At 47.5% G+C, this 19855-nt stretch overlaps 1 protein-coding gene across 1 annotated transcript in view; it reads right to left on the bottom strand.

The window, feature by feature from the left end:
• LOC310690341 (androgen receptor-like) overlaps nt 1–14408 on the bottom strand; it is a 141826-nt gene extending 127418 nt beyond the window's left edge. The window contains exon 1 of the mRNA XM_083469097.1: nt 12783–14408. Within this exon, the coding sequence (XP_083325223.1) occupies nt 12783–14077 (1295 nt within the window). The 5' untranslated portion in view covers nt 14078–14408. The remainder of the gene's footprint in view (nt 1–12782) is intronic.
• Between the last annotated feature and the right edge of the window lie 5447 nt (nt 14409–19855).

The following is a 19855-nucleotide window of genomic DNA, read 5'->3' as shown; positions in this document are numbered from 1 at the left end:
GCAAGCGGAGAGGGTCAATGCCATCATGCAGCAGTACCTGAGATGCTATGCCAATCAACAGCCGGCGACGTGGGTGGATTACCTGCCGCTCGCCGAATTCGCCTACAACAACACGAAACACGTATCCACAGGGGTGACGCCGTTCTTCGCCAACAATGGGAGGAATCCCAGAACCTTCCCGGGACTGGACAGAGTGGGGGAAGGGGAACCACAGACGGCGGACGCTTTCGCATCTGAGTTGCAAGAGGTCCACGATCAACTCAGACGGCAGCTGGAGCTGGCGAAGCACGCATACAAGGTCCAAGCTGACAAGCACAGGCGAGTTGGCGAGGAGATCCGAGTGGGAGACTGGGTCTGGTTGGCAGCCCACGCGGTGCCGACCCGATCGTTAGCCAAGAGGAAGCTAGGGCACAAGCAACTCGGTCCATACCGAGTCGAAGCGCAGATCAACCCGGTGGCTTTCCGGCTGGTGCTACCAGAGGGTTCCAGGATGCATCCGGTGTTCCACAGGTCGGTGCTCACTCCCTACAGGGCACCGCACAGGTTCCAGGAACCAGGAACGGCACCGAGTCAGTCTCCGGAGCGGACGGAGGTGGGAAGATTGCCACAGCAGGACCCCATCAACGAAGTCACGGAGATTTTGGACTCCAGATGGGGGGAAGACGGAGTAGAATATCTACTAGCAAGGGAGGGCACCCGGGCCAGTACTAATAGCTGGGTGCCGGACTACGCCTTGGAGGAACCCCTGCTCAAGGATGAGTTTCATGCCCTTTTCCCACACAGACCTATGCCAGCGGGCTTCTTCGACGACTGGTTGTTCACGCCCACGCTTTCCTCCAGCACGTTCCATGGCTTCGACTCGGAAGGGGAACCCGCACCGCGCACACGTTCCCCAGAGGGGTCACCGGAGGGTTCGGCGTCCGACAACTCGTATTGGTGGGACGATCGGCCAGAGGAGCAGTGGCGCCGGAAGTGGCAGGAGACACCAGGTCCAGCGACAGACGCAGAGACGGACATGGACGTTTGCAGGGAGGACCTTGGTTTCGAGCACGGCGGCACCGAGATGGAGGCGGAGGAGACCACCGTTGACGAACGCGGGGAGGAAGACTCGGAGGTCTTCAGTTGGCGGCCAGCAACGGGGAGCGAACTGTATCCGACATTCACTCCCGTGATGACGGAGCACCCACCAACCACCCTTGAAAGCGGGGAGGGGGGAAGGGGGGGCTTCGAGGGGGGGATGGATGTCAGGGGTTCAGGAGCAGAGACGCAGAGAAGGGAGGAGACAGAGAGCGAGGGGGAGGAATACGAAGGAAGGATGAGTGGGGATGACGACCCGAGATCACCGAGCCTGTCTAGCGAGTCCGAGGATTCCCAGAAGGGAGCGCCAGCAGCCAGAGCAAGGGGGGAGAGCAGGGGGACACCCCAGGAAGAAGGGTCCAGAGAGGGATCAGAAAGCAGCAGTTGGAGATCGGGACCCACGTTCCCAGCCGGGAGCAGCGGGGAGAAAGGGGACCAGATATCGGGCTCCGGAGACTTTCAGAAGGAGGGAGGGCATGAGTCAGGAGTAGTCACGCCCACCTCGGGGAGCGAGGAAACGATCAAGAGGAAAGTGGAGAGTTGGGCGCGCGCGCCAAGTTCAAATGTAACGGAAGCTGGCGCAGCCAGCAGCCCAGAGAGTGAACCGAGTCCCAAAGCCCGCCGCAAGGAGGCGGAAGGGTCAGGGGGGTCCGCGTCAGAAGAGAGTAGGAAAGGAGAGACCCAGGGGGGCAGGAGGACCCAGAGACGGAAGGAAAGGCGCAGGAGGTGGAGCAAGGCTAGGGTATTAAGCTGGTGCGCTAGAGGCGGAGACTCAGACGGGTCTTCGTCGTTCTGACCTAGAAGAAGTAGGGCTGCACGTTGCAGTTTGGAAATGGAACCTGTAATCCAATAAAGACTCTTTGAAACTGAACGCTGGCTGACTTGGTCCTATGTGAGCTGGGACTGGGCGGCAGCCCTGACAATAACTATGAAAAATGCTGGGGCGAAGTGAAAAAAGATCTAGAAATATGGTCAAATTTGAAACTTTCTTTGTTGGGCTGTATCGCAGCTATAAAAAAGAATGTATTGCCGAGAATGCTGTTTTTGTTTCAGGCATTGCAAATCGTAGATGTCAGAGCTGCTCCCAGATCCTAGCTCACAGAGGATCACGCTAGCCAGCGTTCACTTTATAAAAGTCTTTATTGAGTTACAGTTTCCATTTCCAAGCTGCCGCGTGCAGCTCTACGTCTTATAAGCTAGACCGGCGAAGCTCCGTCTGAGTCCCCGCCTCCTGTACACCAACTTAATACCCTAGCCTTACTCCACCTTTTCCGCCTGACCGTTCTTCTCTGGGTCCCTCTGCCCCCCGTGGTCTCTTCCTTCCTGGACTCTTCTGACGCTGACCCCCCGGACCCTTCTGTCTCCTTGCGTCGGGCTTTAGGACCTGGCTCCCTTTCCGGGCTGCTTACTGCGCCGCCTTCCTGTGCATTTGAACTTGGCGCGCGCGCCCAACCTTCCACTTTCCGCTTGACCGTTTCTTCGCTCCCCGATGGAGGTGTGGCCACTCCTGACTCATGTCCTCCCCCCTGCGGCGAGCTGCCGGAGCTCGATACCTGGCGCCCTTCCTCTCCACTGCGCTCTGTTGGGGATGCTGGCCCCGATTTCCAACTGCTGCCCTCTGAACCCCCTCTGGACCCTTCTTCCTGGGGTGTCCCCCTAGGCTCCCCCCTTGCTCTGGCCACTGGCGCTCCTTTCTGTGAATCTTCTGATTCACTGGAAAGACTCGGAGATCTCGGGTCGTCGTCATCACTCATCTTTTCTTCGGACTCCTCCCCCTCGCTCTCTGTTTCCTCCCTTGCCCTCGCCTCTGCTCCTGAACCCCTGACAGTAGAAAAGATGGATTGTTTCAAGAAGTGGCAGAGAGATATTTCAAGATTTGTCTGGCAGGGCAAGAAGCCTAGAATAAAATTTAAAATATTAACGGATGCAAAGGAAAGAGGCGGATTTACCCTGCCAGACCTTAAACTTTATTATGAATCAGCAGCTTTTTGCTGGTTGAAGGACTGGCTGCTTCTTGAGAACACAGACATTTTGGATTTGGAAGGTTTTAATAATGTATTTGGATGGCATGCATATCTGTGGTATGATAAGGTCAAAGCGCATAAAGCATTTAAAAACCATATTGTTAGGAAAGCATTGTTTAATGTTTGGATAAGGTACAAAGATTTATTGGAAAATAAATCCCCAAGGTGTCTGTCACCGATGGAAGCGAAAGCTCAGAAAAAGCTCAATATGGAGGCTAAATGGCCGAAATATTGGGAAATTTTGGAACAAGATGGAGATAGATTAAAATTGCAGAGTTTTGAGAAACTAAAGAATAAAGTGTGAGATTGGCTCCATTATTATCAGATAATGGAGGCATATAATTTGGACAAGAAAATTGGCTTCCAGGTGGAAAAATCAAAATTAGAAACAGAACTGTTAGAACCCAAAATTAAGAATTTGTCAAAGATGTATAACTTGCTGTTGAAATGGAATACTCAGGATGAAACGGTGAAATCTGCTATGATTAAATGGGCACAAGATGTTGGACATGACATAATGTTTGCTGACTGGGAACAGTTGTGGACCACAGGTATGAAATTCACGGCATGTAATGCCTTAAGAGAGAATATTATGAAAATGATTTATAGGTGGTGCATGACCCCGGTCAAGCTTGCAAAAATTTATCATTTGCCCGATAATAAATGCTGGAAATGTAAAGAAAATGAAGGCACATTCTTTCACCTTTGGTGGACGTGCCCAAGGATTAAGGCTTTCTGGGAGACAATATATAATGAACTGAAACTGAAAAAGGTATTTAAATATACCCTTTTGAAGAAACCAGAGGCCTTTCTTCTGGGCATAGTTGACCAATAGGTGTTAAAGAAGGACAGAACTTTCTTTATGTATGCCACAACAGCAGCAAGAATTCTCATCGCAAAGTATTGGAAGACACAAGATCTACCCACTCTGGAAGAATGGCAGATGAAGGTGATGGACTATATGGAATTGGCGGAAATGACCGGCAGGATCCGAGGATTGGAAGAAATTTAAAGATTATTTACAGAGACATTGTAAAATTAACGAACTTTAGAATAATGTTGGATAGAAATTAAGAGGTTTCTAGCTGTAATGGGTTAAAAGAATATGAAAAAATGGGTTTATAGAAGCAAAATTTCAAGATCACAAAAATTTAAGAATAAAGATTTGGGTAGGATAAAGAGGGAAACAAATTGCTGAGCTAATAAACTGAATTGGAATACAAAAGAGAGGTATGAGGGGGTCCAAGAAACAAGTAAACGAAAAATAATGGCTGTATTTTTTCTTTTTCTTTTTTTCTGTTTGTTTTATCCCTTTTTTGTAATGTAAAAATCTTTATAAAAATCTTATATAAAAAAAAACCAAAACCATATTTTGGGGCCACGGTATGGCCAGGAAGCCGTGGATCCTTGATTTTTGTGGTGCAGGCTGTGCCCCTGGCTATGATGTGTGATTTGACGGTGATTTAGGTGTGGCCCAATGCAAAAAGAGTGAGGATCCATGAGGATCCGTGCTTCAAAACCACGTTTTGGGGCCATGGTACGGCCAGGAAGCCGTGGGTCCATGATTTTTGTCTTGTGTGTTCTGCCCATGGCCATGATGTTTGATCTGATGGTGACTTAGGGCTGATCTAGTGCAAAAATCATGAGGATCCATGAGGATCCGTGTTTTCTAACCATGTTTTTGCGCCCCTGCGGCCCCACGAAATAGTGGATGCATGATTTTTTTGATGCTGTCTACAGAGTAAGACATGGTCGACAGTATCGTGGTGGTTTTATTTAATTTGAATGAAAAAATCCTATGAATTCACGCAGCGGCGTAGCGTGAGTTGTCTGCACCCGGGGCAAGGCAAGTAATTTGCGCCCCCTAACCCGGGGCAAGGCAAGTAATTTGCGCGCCCCCTAACCCCTAACCTGCCGATCTGAGGTGAGTTGCCGCTGGCGCTGCCGCCCAAACCACGCCGCTTGCCCGGAGGAGGAGGGGGGCAGAGAGGCGAGGAAAATGCAACATGGCCCAGCAGCAGCAGCTGCAGCAGCGGCGGAGGGGCTGCCTGGCGCGTCCTCCGCGGCCAGCGCTGAGAGCCGCTGCCTGCCGGGCGCCTTCAGCCCGGACGCGCGCACAGCTCGTCGGTTCCGTGAGACATGCGGCTCTGCTACAGCCTGCGCCCGAGGCTCTTCGGCGACTCCGGAGGCAGCGAGCGCTCCCCCCCCCCCCCCAGATGTTGCGCCCGGTGCGGCTGGCCCCCCTTGCACCCCCCGCGCTATGCCACTGAATTCACGAGGATCCGTCTAGATCCGCCTTTTCCCTTTTAGCGCACTAGCCGTCGGAGAGGTGGGCTCGGGCTGGGCTTGGGTTCAGCCGCGTGTTTACCTCTCCTCCTTTCCCTCGCCGGCGGGAGCGCTATGGTGAGGGCAGCAGGGTGATGGCTTCTCCTTTCCCCCTCCACGCTTCTTCCTGGGTCCCTCCGGCCCGGAGCTCTGGATAGCCGGGCGTCCCTCTCCTTTTCCCCGGCGCGGCAGCAGCGACAGGGGGTTGCGCAGCCTTCCTCTTGCTTCTTCTGCCTGCTTTTTGCGCGCTAGCCGCGGTTGAGGGGGGGGGGAGGCTCGGGTCGGGCTCTGCCACGTGTCTTTTCACGGCTTCCCTTTACCTCCCGGTGCTCTTTCCTACCTCTCCCTTCTCAGTGGCAGCGCTGGCGGGAGCAGCAGCAAGGTCTCGGCTCCGTGTCTTTCTTTGCCCGCTACTTCTCTCTCCTCTCTACTCTTTCCCCCTGCGCCAGCTTCAGGATCTTCTCGGTTGCTGGGCAGTCGGCCGGGTGGCTGGGTGTCCCCGCTTTCCTTCCTGGCTCGGCATAGGGAGAGGGGTCGGCAGCTCCCTCAGTTGCGCATTGGGCGCCCCCCGTTCCCTGTCGGTTGTGGCGGCAGCAGCAGCAATCCCCAACTACGGACGTTATGACTGGGATGGTGAGGGAGAGGAGACATTGCCGTCTGTCCAATGGAGCTGCAGTCCATTTTCCAGTAAAATGAAAACGAATTTATCTATACTTGCCCTTAAGCAATTCATTAGCCCGGCTGCCATTTACACCAGCAAGATCCAGCTGTTCCGTTTTGAGGAAAGTGGGCTTTACCACCCAGTGATAATGAGAGAAATAAATATTATTCAACAGCTCAGAGGGCAATTCTTTAAAATCACAAGGGGGCCAGGAGTCACAAATGCAAAGGCCCAATATAGCTCCGTTCACATCAGTGGGAGGCATTCCCATTAGATTCCACAGAGAGTTGGACACAGCCCAAGAAAAGGATTAGAAAGGGAAAGGCTAACCAACTGCTTACAAAGTATATTCCTTAAAATAAAATAAAAAAACCACTTGAGTACACTAGTTTGCTTCTCATCCACAGTCTATCCAATTTCTACATCTGAAACGCCAAAAGGTTTCCCACGGGGTGGAGGATGCGAAATTGATACAGCACATTCAGGGATGGCACTCCGAGGGGATTTAAATACTTACTCCCTATAAGTCCCTAAAAAGACTTCTTGGGAAGCAACTGAAATGTTATGGTCACTGTTCCAGGTATTAGGCATGCAAAAGCTTAAATTCTATCTATTTCCACTTTGTCCTGGGCAGAATTGATTCTTGCTGTGTGTACAAAAGGGCCAAAAAAGAAGGGTGGTGGAGACATATAGCAGATGTGTTCACACGTGAATCAACTTTTGAGTCAGGAGACCTGAGCAACAAACCCCATTTTCTCTGACTCAGTAGAGTCTATGGGCCAGCATCGATGCATCGCCCAAGATGCTTGCAAGCACCACACAGGTACCACTTGCATTCCTCACCAATGATTTATGGCAAGATCTGGACAGTGCCCCTTGCTAAGCAAAGAGAAAAGCAGCATTTTTAAAAATGCACATGCATAAAGGCACGTACTGATCAATTCTGTGTTTATATTTTTTATATCAATTGCATTTTCCAACCTTCCATTTAGAAAGAAGTACAGTTAAAGCTTGAAAAAGTTATTAACTGCTTGCTATATTTGTCAACGAACTATGAGATCTCTCTTGCCGGTAAATAATATTTGCAGCACAGCTTAACTCAAAATGCAGTCTCACTTCAGAAGTGAGAGTTCATCCACATTTATGGGCACAAATTTACTTAGCTTAATTTTCCCACGCATTTCTAGAAACTCCCTGGAGCACCCAGAATACAAACTTTAAATAAATACAGGGCCTTGCAGAGCCAGGCAGAGGCCCGGGCCAGGTAGATAATGTGCCCCCCCCTTTCTTACCCTGGGGATAAATGAAGTCTTATAAATAAGTAAGTATATAAATAATTTTCACAAAAGTTATGCTGACAAATAATTTTATTTCAAGGCTTTGAACCGTATCTGCATATAATGACAAAATGGAAAATATAGATAAATATGCTGACCGAGGCCCCCTTTGGAATCGGAGGCCAGGGCCAAGTGGCCCATATGGCTCCCCCCTCTGTCTGGGCCTGAATATATATTTAATATATCATTATCAAGAGTTATTCAAAGTGTGTGGGGGAAGGGGGGATAAGAACAAATTTATATATGAATCATCATAACTCCATAACTCTAATGGATCGCTAAATCATCTTTCAAAGTCCTAGATTTCAGAGTATAGAAATTCTGCCGCAAACACCTTCCCCAGTGAGTCATGAGAGAAGCAAAGACAGTGAACTCTCAGTGAATAATGCTACATTCAGTGAATAATGCTACATTCAGGCAGAGGACTCCAACTGTATTAGGAATCCAGAATGCTGATAAGGCCAATGAAATCAACATTTCTAAACGATACCCCCAAATCCTAACATTCGGAGTCAGACTGAAGACAGATGCATCATGGTCAGGACAGAACAAATTGACAATTTACCCGATTAAACTGGGGTAAGGTTTTTTGTGTTTTTTGAGGGGAAGGGGAGGGTGAATATAGTTTTTGCTTTATCTATACTTGATCGGCAAGCTCAGCAGGCAGGTTGCAAACCTGATGGTATTTACCGGTGAGTAGCTCCAGAGCCCCCTTCATGGATCACTGCCTTGCCGTGGCGAAGGGGCTTGAATAACTCAGAGAAGCTATGAGCTATGCCGTGCAGGGCCACCCAAGATGGACAGGTCATAGTGGAGCGTTTTGACCAAACGTGATCCACCTGGAGCAGGAACCGGCAAGCCACTCCAGTATCCCTGAGAAGAAAACTCCATGGACATTTGGATAAGATATAAGGACTTATTGGAAAACAAAACTCCAAGGTGGCTGTCACCGATGGAAGTGAAAGCTCAGAAAAAGCTCAATATGGAGGTCAAATGGCCGAAATATTGGGAAATCTTGGAACAAGATGGAGATAGACTGAAACTGCAGAGTTTTGAGAAATTAAAAAACGAAGTGCAAGACTGGCTTCATTATTATCAGATAATGAAGGCATATAATTTGGACAAGAAAATTGGCTTCCAGGTGGAAAAATCAAAATTAGAAACAGAACTGTTAGAACCCAAAACTAAGATTTTGTCAAAGATGTATAACTTGCTGTTGAAATGGAATACTCAGGATGAAACGGTGAAATCTGCTATGATTAAATGGGCACAAGATGTTGGACATGACATTATGTTTGCTGACTGGGAACAGTTGTGGACCACAGGTATGAAATTCACGGCATGTAATGCCCTAAGAGAGAATATTATGAAAATGATATACAGGTGGTACATGACCCCAGTCAAGCTTGCAAAAATCTATCATCTGCCCGATAATAAATGCTGGAAATGTAAAGAAACGGAAGGTACATTCTTTCACCTTTGGTGGACGTGCCCAAGGATTAAGGCTTTCTGGGAAATGATATATAATGAACTGAAAAAGGTATTTAAATATACCTTCCTGAAGAAACCAGAGGCCTTTCTCCTGGGCATAGTTGGCCAATTGGTGTTAAAGAAGGATAGAACTTTTTTTATGTATGCCACAACAGCAGCAAGAATACTTATTGCAAAGTATTGGAAGACACAAGACCTACCCACTCTGGAAGAATGGCAGATAAAGGTGAACCATATTGTCAGAAAAGCACTGTTTAATGTCTGGATAAGGTATAAAGACTTTTTGGAGAATAAAACTCCAAGGTGGCTATCACCTATGGAGGCGAAAGCCTTGAAAAAACTTAACATGGAAGACAAATGGCCAAAATACTGGGAAATTCTAGAACAGGAGGGTGACAAACTGAAATTGCAGAGTTATGACAAGCTTAAGGAGAAGGTGCGGGACTAGCTACATTACTTTCAAATAAGAGAGGTCTATAACTTGGATAAAAAAAATGGTTTCCAGGTGGAAAAATCAACGTTGGAAACAGAACTGTTAGAACCCAATGTAAAGGTACTTTCGAGAATGTATAATCTGCTGTTGAAATGGAATACTGAGGAAGAAACAGTAAAATCGGCAATGATAAAATGGGCACAAGACATAGGTCATAACATTATGTTTGCTGACTGGGAGCAGTTGTGGACCACCGGGATCAAATTTACGGCATGTAATGCCTTAAGAGAGAATATTATGGAAATGATGTATAGGTGGTACATGACCCCAGTCAAGCTTGCAAAAATATATCATTTGCCCGATAACAAATGTTGGAAATGTAAAGAAACGGAAGGTACATTCTTTCACCTTTGGTGGACGTGCCCAAGGATCAAGGCCTTCTGGGAAATGATATATAATGAACTGAAAAAGGTATTTAAATATACTTTCCCGAAGAAACCAGAGGCCTTCCTCCTGGGCATAGTGGACCAATTGGTGTTAAAGAAAGATAGAACTTTTTTTATGTATGCTACAGCAGCAGCGAGAATACTTATTGCAAAGTATTGGAAGACACAAGATCTACCCACCTTGGAAGATTGGCAGATGCAACTAATGGACTACATGGAGATGGCGGAAATGACTGACAGAATCCAAGACCAGGGAGAGGAGACGGTGGAGGAAGACTGGAAGAAATTTAAAACTTATTTGCAGAAATATTGTAAAATTTATGAATGTTAAGGACATTGAAATGAATCGCAGGGACTTTAGCAACAAAGTAAAATGTAAGATTGGATTAACAATAGATAAATTAATAGGATATGAATTTGCTGAATTAATTTTTTTAAAAAGGGATACAAAAACGGGAGATGTGAGGAAGTCCGGAAAATAAGCCAATTGAAGATGAGAAATTAAGAAAGAGGGAATTTTTGTTTTTTGTTATTATATGTGTTTTTATGTGTTTAATGTTTGTATTTTTGTATTGTATTTTTTGTGATTTTGTACTTTCTTTGTCTTTTATTGTGGAAACTTAATAAAATATTTATTAAAAAAAAGAATGGCAGATGAAGGTGATGGACTATATGGAATTGGCGGAAATGACCGGCAGAATCCAAGACCAGGGAGAAGAGTCGGTGGAAGAAGATTGGAAGAAATTTAAAGACTATCTACAGAAATATTGCAAAATTAATGAATGTTAGAATGATGTTAGAATGAAGTTAGGAGGTTTAAGCAGTAATGCTATAAAGGTATATGTAAAAATGGATTGATAACAGGGGAAAATTTAAAGTTATAGTATATTAAGTTAAAGGATTAAGAGAAAATAAAGAGGGAAAGAAATTGCTGAATTAACTAATTGAATTGGAATACAAAAAAGGGAGGTATGAGGAGGTCAGGGAAACAAGGATATGAATGTAAGGCATGGAAAAACTGATCTGTTTTTTTTTTCTTTAAGTGTTTTCTCTATTTTTTATTCTGTACTTTGTATTTTGTATTTTTCTTGTATTTTTACTTCTGTCTTTTGTTCTTGTTTTTCTTGTTTTTATGTAATTCTTTTTTCTGAAATTTTAATAAATATCATTAAAAAAAAAGAAAACTCCATGGACAAAGATACCCCAGGTAGTGGGGTTGCTGACCTTGAGCCAGACATCCTGGAGAGTGAAGTCAAATGGGCCTTAGAAAGCACTGCAAATAACAAGGCCAGTGGAAGTGAGGGTATTCCAGCTGAACTATTTAAAATTTTAAAAGATGATGCTGTTAAGGTGCTACACTCAATATGCCAGCAAATTTGGAAAACTCAGCAGTGGCCAGAGGATTGGAGAAGATCAGTCTACATCCCAATCCGAAAGAATCATAGAATCATAGAGTTGGAAGAGACCACAAGGGCCATCGAGTCCAACCCCCTGCCCAGCAGGAAACACCATCAGAGCACTCCTGACATAAGAAGGGCAGTGCCAAAGAATGCTCCAACTACCGCACAATTGCACTCATTTCACACACTAACAAGGTTATGCTTAAAATTCTACAAGGCAGGCTTAAGCAGTATGTGGACCGAGAACTCCCAGAAGAGCAAGCTGGATTTAGAAGAGGCAGAGGAACCAGAGACCAAATTGCAAACATGCGCTGGATTATGGAGAAAGCTAGAGAGTTCCAGAAAGACATCTACTTCTGCTTCATTGACTATGCAAAAGCCTTTGACTGTGTCGACCACAGCAAACTATGGCAAGTTCTTAAAGAAATGGGAGTGCCTGATCACCTCATTTGTCTCCTGAGAAATCTCTATGTGGGAAAAGAAGCTACAGTTAGAACTGGATATGGATCAACTGATTGGTTCATAATTGGGAAAGGAGTACGGCAAGGCTGTATATTGTCTCCCTGCTTATTTAACTTGTATGCAGAATTCATCATGTGAAAGGCTGGGCTGGATGAATCCCAAGCCAGAATTAAGTTTGCTGGAAGAAATATCAACAACCTCAGATATGCAGATGACACAACCTTGATGGCAGAAAGTGAGGAGGAATTAAAGAAGCTTTTAATGATGGTGAAAGAGGAGAGCGCAAAATATGATCTGAAGCTCAACATAAAAAAAAAAAACACGAAGATCATGGCCACTGGTCCCATCACCTCCTGGCAAATAGAAGGGGAAGAAATGGAGGCAGTGAGAGATTTTACTTTCTTGGGCTCCATGATCACTGCAGATGGTGACAGCAGTCATGAAATTAAAAGACGCCTGCTCCTTGGGAGAAAGGCGATGGCAAACCTAGATAGCATCTTAAAAAGCAGAGATATCACCTTACCAACAAAGGTCCGTATAGTTAAAGCCATGGTTTTCCCAGTAGTGATGTATGGAAGTGAGAGCTGGACCATAAAGAAGGCTGATCGCAGAAGAATTGATGCTTTTGAATTCTGGTGCTGGAGGAGACTCTTGAGAGTCCCATGGACTGCAAGAAGATCAAACGTATCCATTCTGAAGGAAATCAGCCCTGAGTGCTCACTGGAAGGACAGCTCGTAAAGCTGAGGCTCCAATACTTTGGCCACCTCATGAGAAGAGAAGACTCCCTGGAAAAGACCCTGATGTTGGGAAAGATGGAGGGCACAAGGAGAAGGGGACGACAGAGGATGAGATGGCTGGACAGTGTTCTCGAAGCTACAAACATGAGTCTGATCAAACTGCGGGAGGCAGTGGAAGACAGGAGTGCCTGGCATGCTCTGGTCCAGGGGGTCACGAAGAGTCGGACACGACTAAACGACTAAACAAGCTCCAGAGCAGAGCGTGGCTTGAACCAGCAACCATTGGGTCAAAGCCCTCCTTTGGACCCCTGCCCTGCACCAATTCATGCCCAAGGAAATTGCAGGCGGCCCTTGGTGAGGACTGTCTGAGTGCGTGTTCGCCCTTTACCTCATGTCTCCGTAGGCCCCCGGGTAGCCTTCCATTCGCGGGGGGAGCTCCGTCTGGATGCAGCCGGCAGCTGGGGCGAAGGGCATCCTGTCCACCACGACCCCGGGGTACCACACCTTGGACGGTGGGAACTCTGCGCCCTCTTGTCCAGGCGGCGGGTCCTGGCTCCTGGCGTAGCCGCGGGAGGCCGGGGGTGCGCCTTCGTAGAGCTGCCCTTCCGCGGTGAAGAAGGGGTGCCAGCCCGGGCCGGGAGGGCCGGCATAGTGGGGCGCCAAGGCAGCATGCACATCCCGGGCCCGCCGGCACTGCGGCCTCCAAACAGCACCGCCGGGTGCGGACTCCAAGGGGCTCTCCTGCTTGATGTGCCCCCGGGAGGCCAGGTCCAGCTGGAAGTTGTAGTAGTCGCGATTCGGGAAGGCTCTCGACAGCTCCTCCAGCTCCTGAGACCCTTTGTGGCGGCCCAGGTATCCCGGCACTTCCATGGCCAGCGCTCCGCCGCCGCCGCCGCCTCCCTCTTCGGCTTCCAAGCAGCCCAGAGTCGGGGGCCCAGCGTTCGCGCCAGCGAACATGCAGTCGCCGCGGGTCGCCGCCATCTCGCCGCCGCTGGGCTCGTCGAGCGCTTCCACCGCCAAGCCCATGGAGGCGGAGACGGCTTTGCCCAGCTCCTTGGAGCTCTCCCCCAGGTAGTCACTTTTGTCGCATAGGGCTTCCTTGCCTCCTCCGCGGGGCTCGCCTCCTTCTGCCGCCTGCAGAAGACTGCTCTCGCCCAGCATGTATTTGAAGTCCCCCGGGCAACTCTGGAAAGAAGGGACTCCCAGTAGGGCCAGAGAGGACGGGGCGGACAAGGACGCGGCGGGCACCTTCCGCTTGTTGGGGGGCTGCAGCATTTTGCTCACCCGGGGCTGCTCCTCCAGCAGCAGGTAAGAGGGCGAAGCCGGGTCTTGCTGGTGCGCGCTGGGCTCTTGAAAGTAGGACCCCAAGGAAGACGACCCTGCCGTCGCGGAGACCGACGCCTGGTGACCGGGGCGAGCATCCTCCCGCATGGGTCCGGGGCTCTGGAACGCTTCGTGGGCCTTCTGTAAGGCGCCTTGAAAAGCCTTTGCCGGTGGCCGAGGATAGACTCTGCCCAGATCGACGGGCACCTCCATGACCTCTCCTATGGCTGGACGGAAATGGCTGTGGGGGACAGCCTGCTGTGTTTTTCTCTGGCTCCAGGTAGGCTCTGGAGACTCCTCGACTGGGTGGGGTGTCAGCTGCGAGAACCGGGCTTTTCTACCAGCTTCGGACAGCGACATCCCTTAGGCCGTCGGGGCACGCGCGAGGCGCTCCTAAGCAAGTGCAGTGTCAATGGTGTGCGAGAGAAGAACTGGTCGGCCCTGGCTTCTCCAGTTCAACGTACCCCACCTGGGGAAACTTTCCCAGCTGGAAAGACGCAGCCGTTGTCAGTTGCTGCTGCTGCAATTGCAAACTGACGCCTCTCTTGCAGGAGTGAGCTGAGGTTACAGCCGGGAGAGAGAGCGGCTGCTGGCTGGATGAACTGACGCTTTGGGAGCAAGCCAGAGAAGGTGAACCCAGGTAGGGAGGACGGAGACTGAGACGAAGGCTGGCAAGCCAGCGATGCTGGTTGCCCAACTGGAGCAGCGCCGAGGAGATCCCTTGGATCCGGGTGGATATAGAAGCAGTAGAAGTACACTAGTGGCCAAAATTATTGAAACCTTTTGGGAAAAGTGTATTTCCGAGGTTTGATGGCTCATAACACCACTTTCTTTTGGAGTAATACCATAAAATTATATATCAATGAAGTTTTGGATGTGGCAAACAGGGCTGTTGTGGGAATTAAATGAGAGGGAGACCTATGTGTGCTCCTTGGAAAAACCTTAGGTGGGATATAAATGTTCTAGCCACCCGACAGCAACATCTGATTGCTCCACACGCCCTGGGGTGTTCCAGAAAATTGGGGCAAGGATTGCAACCTGCGGGGTGTTTCCAGGTGGGTGATTATAGACACTGAAAGAAAGCAGGTAAGCAATGTATAAAGAGAAAGAAAAAAGGCAACACAGAGTGAAATAGCAACAGCAAACCAGCCTTCCTAACAATCCTGGCAAATCTGTATTTCTATGGGCTCGCTCACATTTCTGCTTGCCCCACTGCTTTCCTTGGGGAAAGGACTCACTGGTGAATTGGAGCCAATGTCAATTGGTTTTTCTGTGGGTTGACACTCATTCCAATACAGTGGTAAAGAGCTGGTGTTCCTGGAGAAAGTGGTTGGGGGGGAGGAATAACTCTCAGACCACAAGTGGAAGTGTGGGCAAGCCCAGATTCCATTTCCACTCAAATGAATTCCCAAAACAGCTTACAGACAACAAGTACCTTGTATTTCGGGTCTATGGGCCGCATTAAATAAATAGCAAGAACATAGTGGAACATTACAGGTACAATGTAAGTTGTATAAATTAACAAATCATTAGAGAGTGAAACAATTACAATCTATAAAATACTACGGTCGTGCATTTGGTCCCCCCCCACCCTTTTTTCTTTTTTTGTTTTGTTATTTATTTCTGTTTTATTGTTGAGTGTATTAAGTAGTTTTCTTTTTCTTTTCTTACTGTTATTGCTGATATTATATTATTAATTGTTGGCTATTGGTATATATTTGAGCCTTGAAGAATCCTTTTTACTGTTGATAAAACTACGTTCCACCTTTCTCTCTTTTCTCTCTACTTCCATCTTTGAATACTTTCAAATAATAATTATTTGATTGGGAATACTTAAAGTTAATTTAAGTTCTGTCAAGAGAACAAGCTGGTCATCACAAACATTCTTTTCCAGCAACACAAGAGACGACTCTACACATGGACATCACCAGATGGGCAGCATTGAAATCAGATTGATTATATTCTCTGCAGCCAAAGATGGAGAAGCTCTATACAGTCAGCAAAAACAAGACCTGGAGCTGACTGTGGCTCAGATCGTCAGCTTCTTATAGCAAAATTCAAGCTTAAACTGAAGAAAGTAGGAAAAACCACTGGGCCGGTAAGATACAATCTAAATCAAATCCCTTATGAAAACACAGTGGAAGTAAGGAACAGGTTTAAGGATTTAGATTTGGTGGACAGAGTGCCTGAAGAACTATGGAGGGAGGCTCGTAACATTATACAGGAGGGAGCAAGGAAAACCATCCCAATGAAAAGGAAATGCAAGAAAGCAAAGTGACTGTCCAACAAGGCCTTACAAATAGCAGGGGAGAGAAGGCAAGCAAAATGAGGGGGAGATAGTGAAAGATTCGGGAAATTGAATGCAGATTTCCAAAAATAGCAAGGACAGACTAGAGGGCCTTCTTAAACGAGCAATGCAAAGAAATAGAGGAAAACAATAGAATAGGAAAAACCAGAGATCTGTTCAAGAAAATTGGAGATATCAAAGGAACATTTTGTACTAAGATTACCATAATAAAGGATAAAAGTGGTAAGGACCTAACATAAGCAGAAGACATCAAGAAGAGGTGGCAAGAATACACAGAGGAATTATACCAGAAAGATATGGATGTCTCGTACACCCCAGGTAGTGTGGTTGCTGACCTTGAGCCAGACATCCTGGAGAGGGAAGTCAAATGGGCCAAGCAACGCTGACTCCAAACTCTACATACATTAAACATAATAGAAACACCGCCACCCGACCCCACCCCTATCCATCTTCCCTCTCTCCATCCCCCTTTCTTTTTTCTTTTTCTTTTTTCTTCTCCCCCTAATACCTCAACAAATGAAACAGATTTGTAAAAATGTTACATGAAGAAGAAAAAATACGAGGCACTACACTTCTGTAAAACAAGAAAATCCTTAATAAAATATATTTTTAAAAAATGCAGAAACGCCAAAAAAAATTCTTTTTGCAGTATGAGATTGTAAATTCTTTGTATATGTGTGTAGTTTAAATCAATAAAGATTATTTTTTAAAAACAAAGAAAGAAAGCACTGCAAATAACAAGGCCAGTGGAAGTAATGATATTCCAGCTGAAATATTTAAAATTATAAAAGATGGTGCTGTTAAGGTGCTACACTCAATATGCCAGCAAGTTTGGAAAACTCAGCAGTGGCCAGAGGATTGGAGAAGATCAGTCTACATCCCAATCCCAAAGAAGGGCAGTGCCCAAGAATGCTCCAACTACCGCACAATTGTACTCATTTCACACGCTAGCAAGGTCATGCTTAAAATTCTACAAGGCAGGCTCAAGCAGTATGTGGACCGAGAACTCCCAGAAGTGCAAGCTGGATTTAGAAGAGGCAGAGGAACCAGAGACCAAATTGCAAACATGCGCTGGATTATGGAGAAAGCTAGAGAGTTCCAGAAAGACACTACTTCTGCTTCATTGACTATGCAAAAGCCTTTGACTGTGTCGACCACAGCAAACTATGGCAAGTTCTTAAAGAAATGGGAGTGCCTGATCACCTCATCTGTCTCCTGCGAAATCTCTATGTGGGACAAGAAGCTACAGTTAGAACTGGATATGGAACAACTGACTGGTTCAAAATTGGGAAAAGAGTACGACAAGGCTGTATATTGTCTCCCTGCTTATTTAACTTATATGCAAAATACATCATATGTGAGGTTGTTGCTTAAGCCTGCCTTGTAGAATTTTAAGCATAACCCTGAGCCCTAAACCACAAACTAATGAAATAGAACTTGCTCAACAAATTGCTCCTTAACGATTATGCTCCTTAAAGAAACAGATTTGGAGGGGAAGTAATTTGGAGGTGGAAATCTGGCAGATAATGAAATTGCCACTATCCTTCCTAAGCCAGCACTGTTTTCTGGGGGTAGGCAGGTGGAACCAAAGGAAAACTCTCTTTAAAGACAAGACTGGAAGGCCTTACCCTGAGCAGGCAAAGACTAAGATTTCAGTCTGCTAAAGTAATTTGTGATGGCAAATACAAGAACTTTTGATAAGGACATTAAATGTAATCTAGGCTGCTTGACCCAATGAAATAATAATAATAATAATAATAATAATAATAATAATAATAATAATAATAATAATAATTTATTATTTGTACCCCGTCCATCGGGCTGGGTTTCCCCAGCCACTCTGGGCGGCTTCCATAGAAACAAAATATACACTAAAATATCACATATTAAAAACTTCCCTGAACAGGGCTGCCTTAAGATGTCTTCTGAATGTCAGGTAGTTATTTATTGCTTTGACATCTGATGGGATGGGCGGGCGCCACTACCGAGAAGGCCCTCTGCCTGGTTCCCTGTAGCTTTGCTTCTCACAGTGAGGGAACCGCCAGAAGGCCCTCGGCGCTGGACCTCAGCGTCCGGGCAGAATGATAGGGGTGGAGACGCTCCTTCAGGTATACTGGGCCGAGGCCGTTTAGGGCTTTAAAGGTCAACACCAACACTTTGAATTGTGCTCGGAAACATACTGGGAGCCAATGTAGGTCTTTCAAGACCGGTGTTATGTGGTCTCGGCGGCCGCCCCCAGTCACCAGTCTAGCTGCCGCATTCTGGATTAGTTGTAGTTTCCGGGTCACCTTCAAAGGTAGCCCCACATAGAGCGTATTGCAGTAGTCCAAGCGGGAGATAACTAGAGCATGCACCACTCTGGCGAGACAGTCCGCGGGCAGGTAGGGTCTCAGCCTGCGTACCAGGTGGAGTTGGTAAACAGCTGCTCTGGATACAGAATTGACCTGCACCTCCATGGACAGCTGTGAGTCCAAAATGACTCCCAGGCTGCGCACCTGGTCCTTCAGGGGCACAGTTACTCTATTCAGGACCAGGGAGTCCTCCACACCAGCCCGCCCCCTGTCCCCCGAAAACAGTACTTCTGTCTTGTCAGGATTCAACCTCAATCCATTAGCCGCCATCCATCCTCCAACCGCCTCCATGCACTCACACAGGACCTTCACCGCCTTCACTGGTTCTGATTTGAAAGAGAGGTAGAGCTGGGTATCATCTGCATATTGATGGACACCCAGTCTAAACCCCCTGATGATCTCTCCCAGCGGCTTCATATAGATGTTAAAAAGCATGGGGGAGAGGACGGAACCCTGAGGCACCCCACAAGTGAGGGCCCAGGGGTCTGAACACTCATCCCCCCCCCCCACTTTCTGAACACGGCCCAGGAGGAAGGAGCGAAACCACTGTATAACAGTGCCCCCAGCTCCCAGCCCCTCTAGACGGTCCAGAAGGATGTTATGGTCGATTGTATCAAAGGCCGCTGAGAGATCCAGCAGAACTAGGAAATAACTCTCACCTTTGTCCCTAGCTCGCCAGAGATCATCAACCAGTTCGACCAAGGCAGTTTCAGTCCCATGATGAGGCCTGAATCCCGATTGGAAGGGATCCAAATGGTCCGCATCCTCCAGGCGTGCCTGGAGTTGTTTAGTAACCACGCGCTCAATCACCTTGCCCAAGAATGGAAGATTTGAGACTGGGCGATAGTTGGCCATACTGGCCGGGTCTAAAGATGTTTTTTTAAGAAGCGGTTTAATGACCGCCTCTTTCAGCGGGTCTGGGAATGTTCCCTCACAGAGGGAAGCATTCACCACCCCACAGAGCCCATCGCCCAGCCCTTCCCGGCTTGCTTTTATTAGCCAGAATGGGCAAGGATCAAGGAGACAGGTGGTTGGCTTCACACGTCCAAGCAGCCTGTCCACATCCTCGGGGGTATCATAGAGGTAAAAAGGTAAAAGTAAAGGACCCCTAGGTGGTTAAGTCCAGTCAAAGGTGACTTTGGGGTGCAGCACTCATCTCGCTTTTCAGGCCGAGGGAGCCGGCCTTTGTCCACAGACAGCTTTCTGGGTCATACGGTCAGCATGGCTAAAACGCTTCTGGAGCAATGGGACACCATGACGGAAACCAGATCGTACAGAAACTCCATTTACCTTCCCACTGCAGCGGTCCCTATTTATCTGTGTTTTCAAACTGCTAGGCTGGCAGGGGCTGGGACAGAGCAACGGGAGCTCACCACCATTGTAGAGTTGGAAGGGGCCTCAACCTAGTGCAACCACTACAATGCCTTAACCACATCTCGAGAATCCCTGACAGGTGGCCATTGAGACTCTGTTTCAAAA

This window comes from Podarcis liolepis, assembly GCF_965112155.1.
Source record: "Podarcis liolepis genome assembly, chromosome: 12".
Taxonomy (NCBI): Eukaryota; Metazoa; Chordata; class Lepidosauria; order Squamata; family Lacertidae; genus Podarcis; species Podarcis liolepis.
This window is presented reverse-complemented; position numbering and strand designations above follow the sequence as displayed.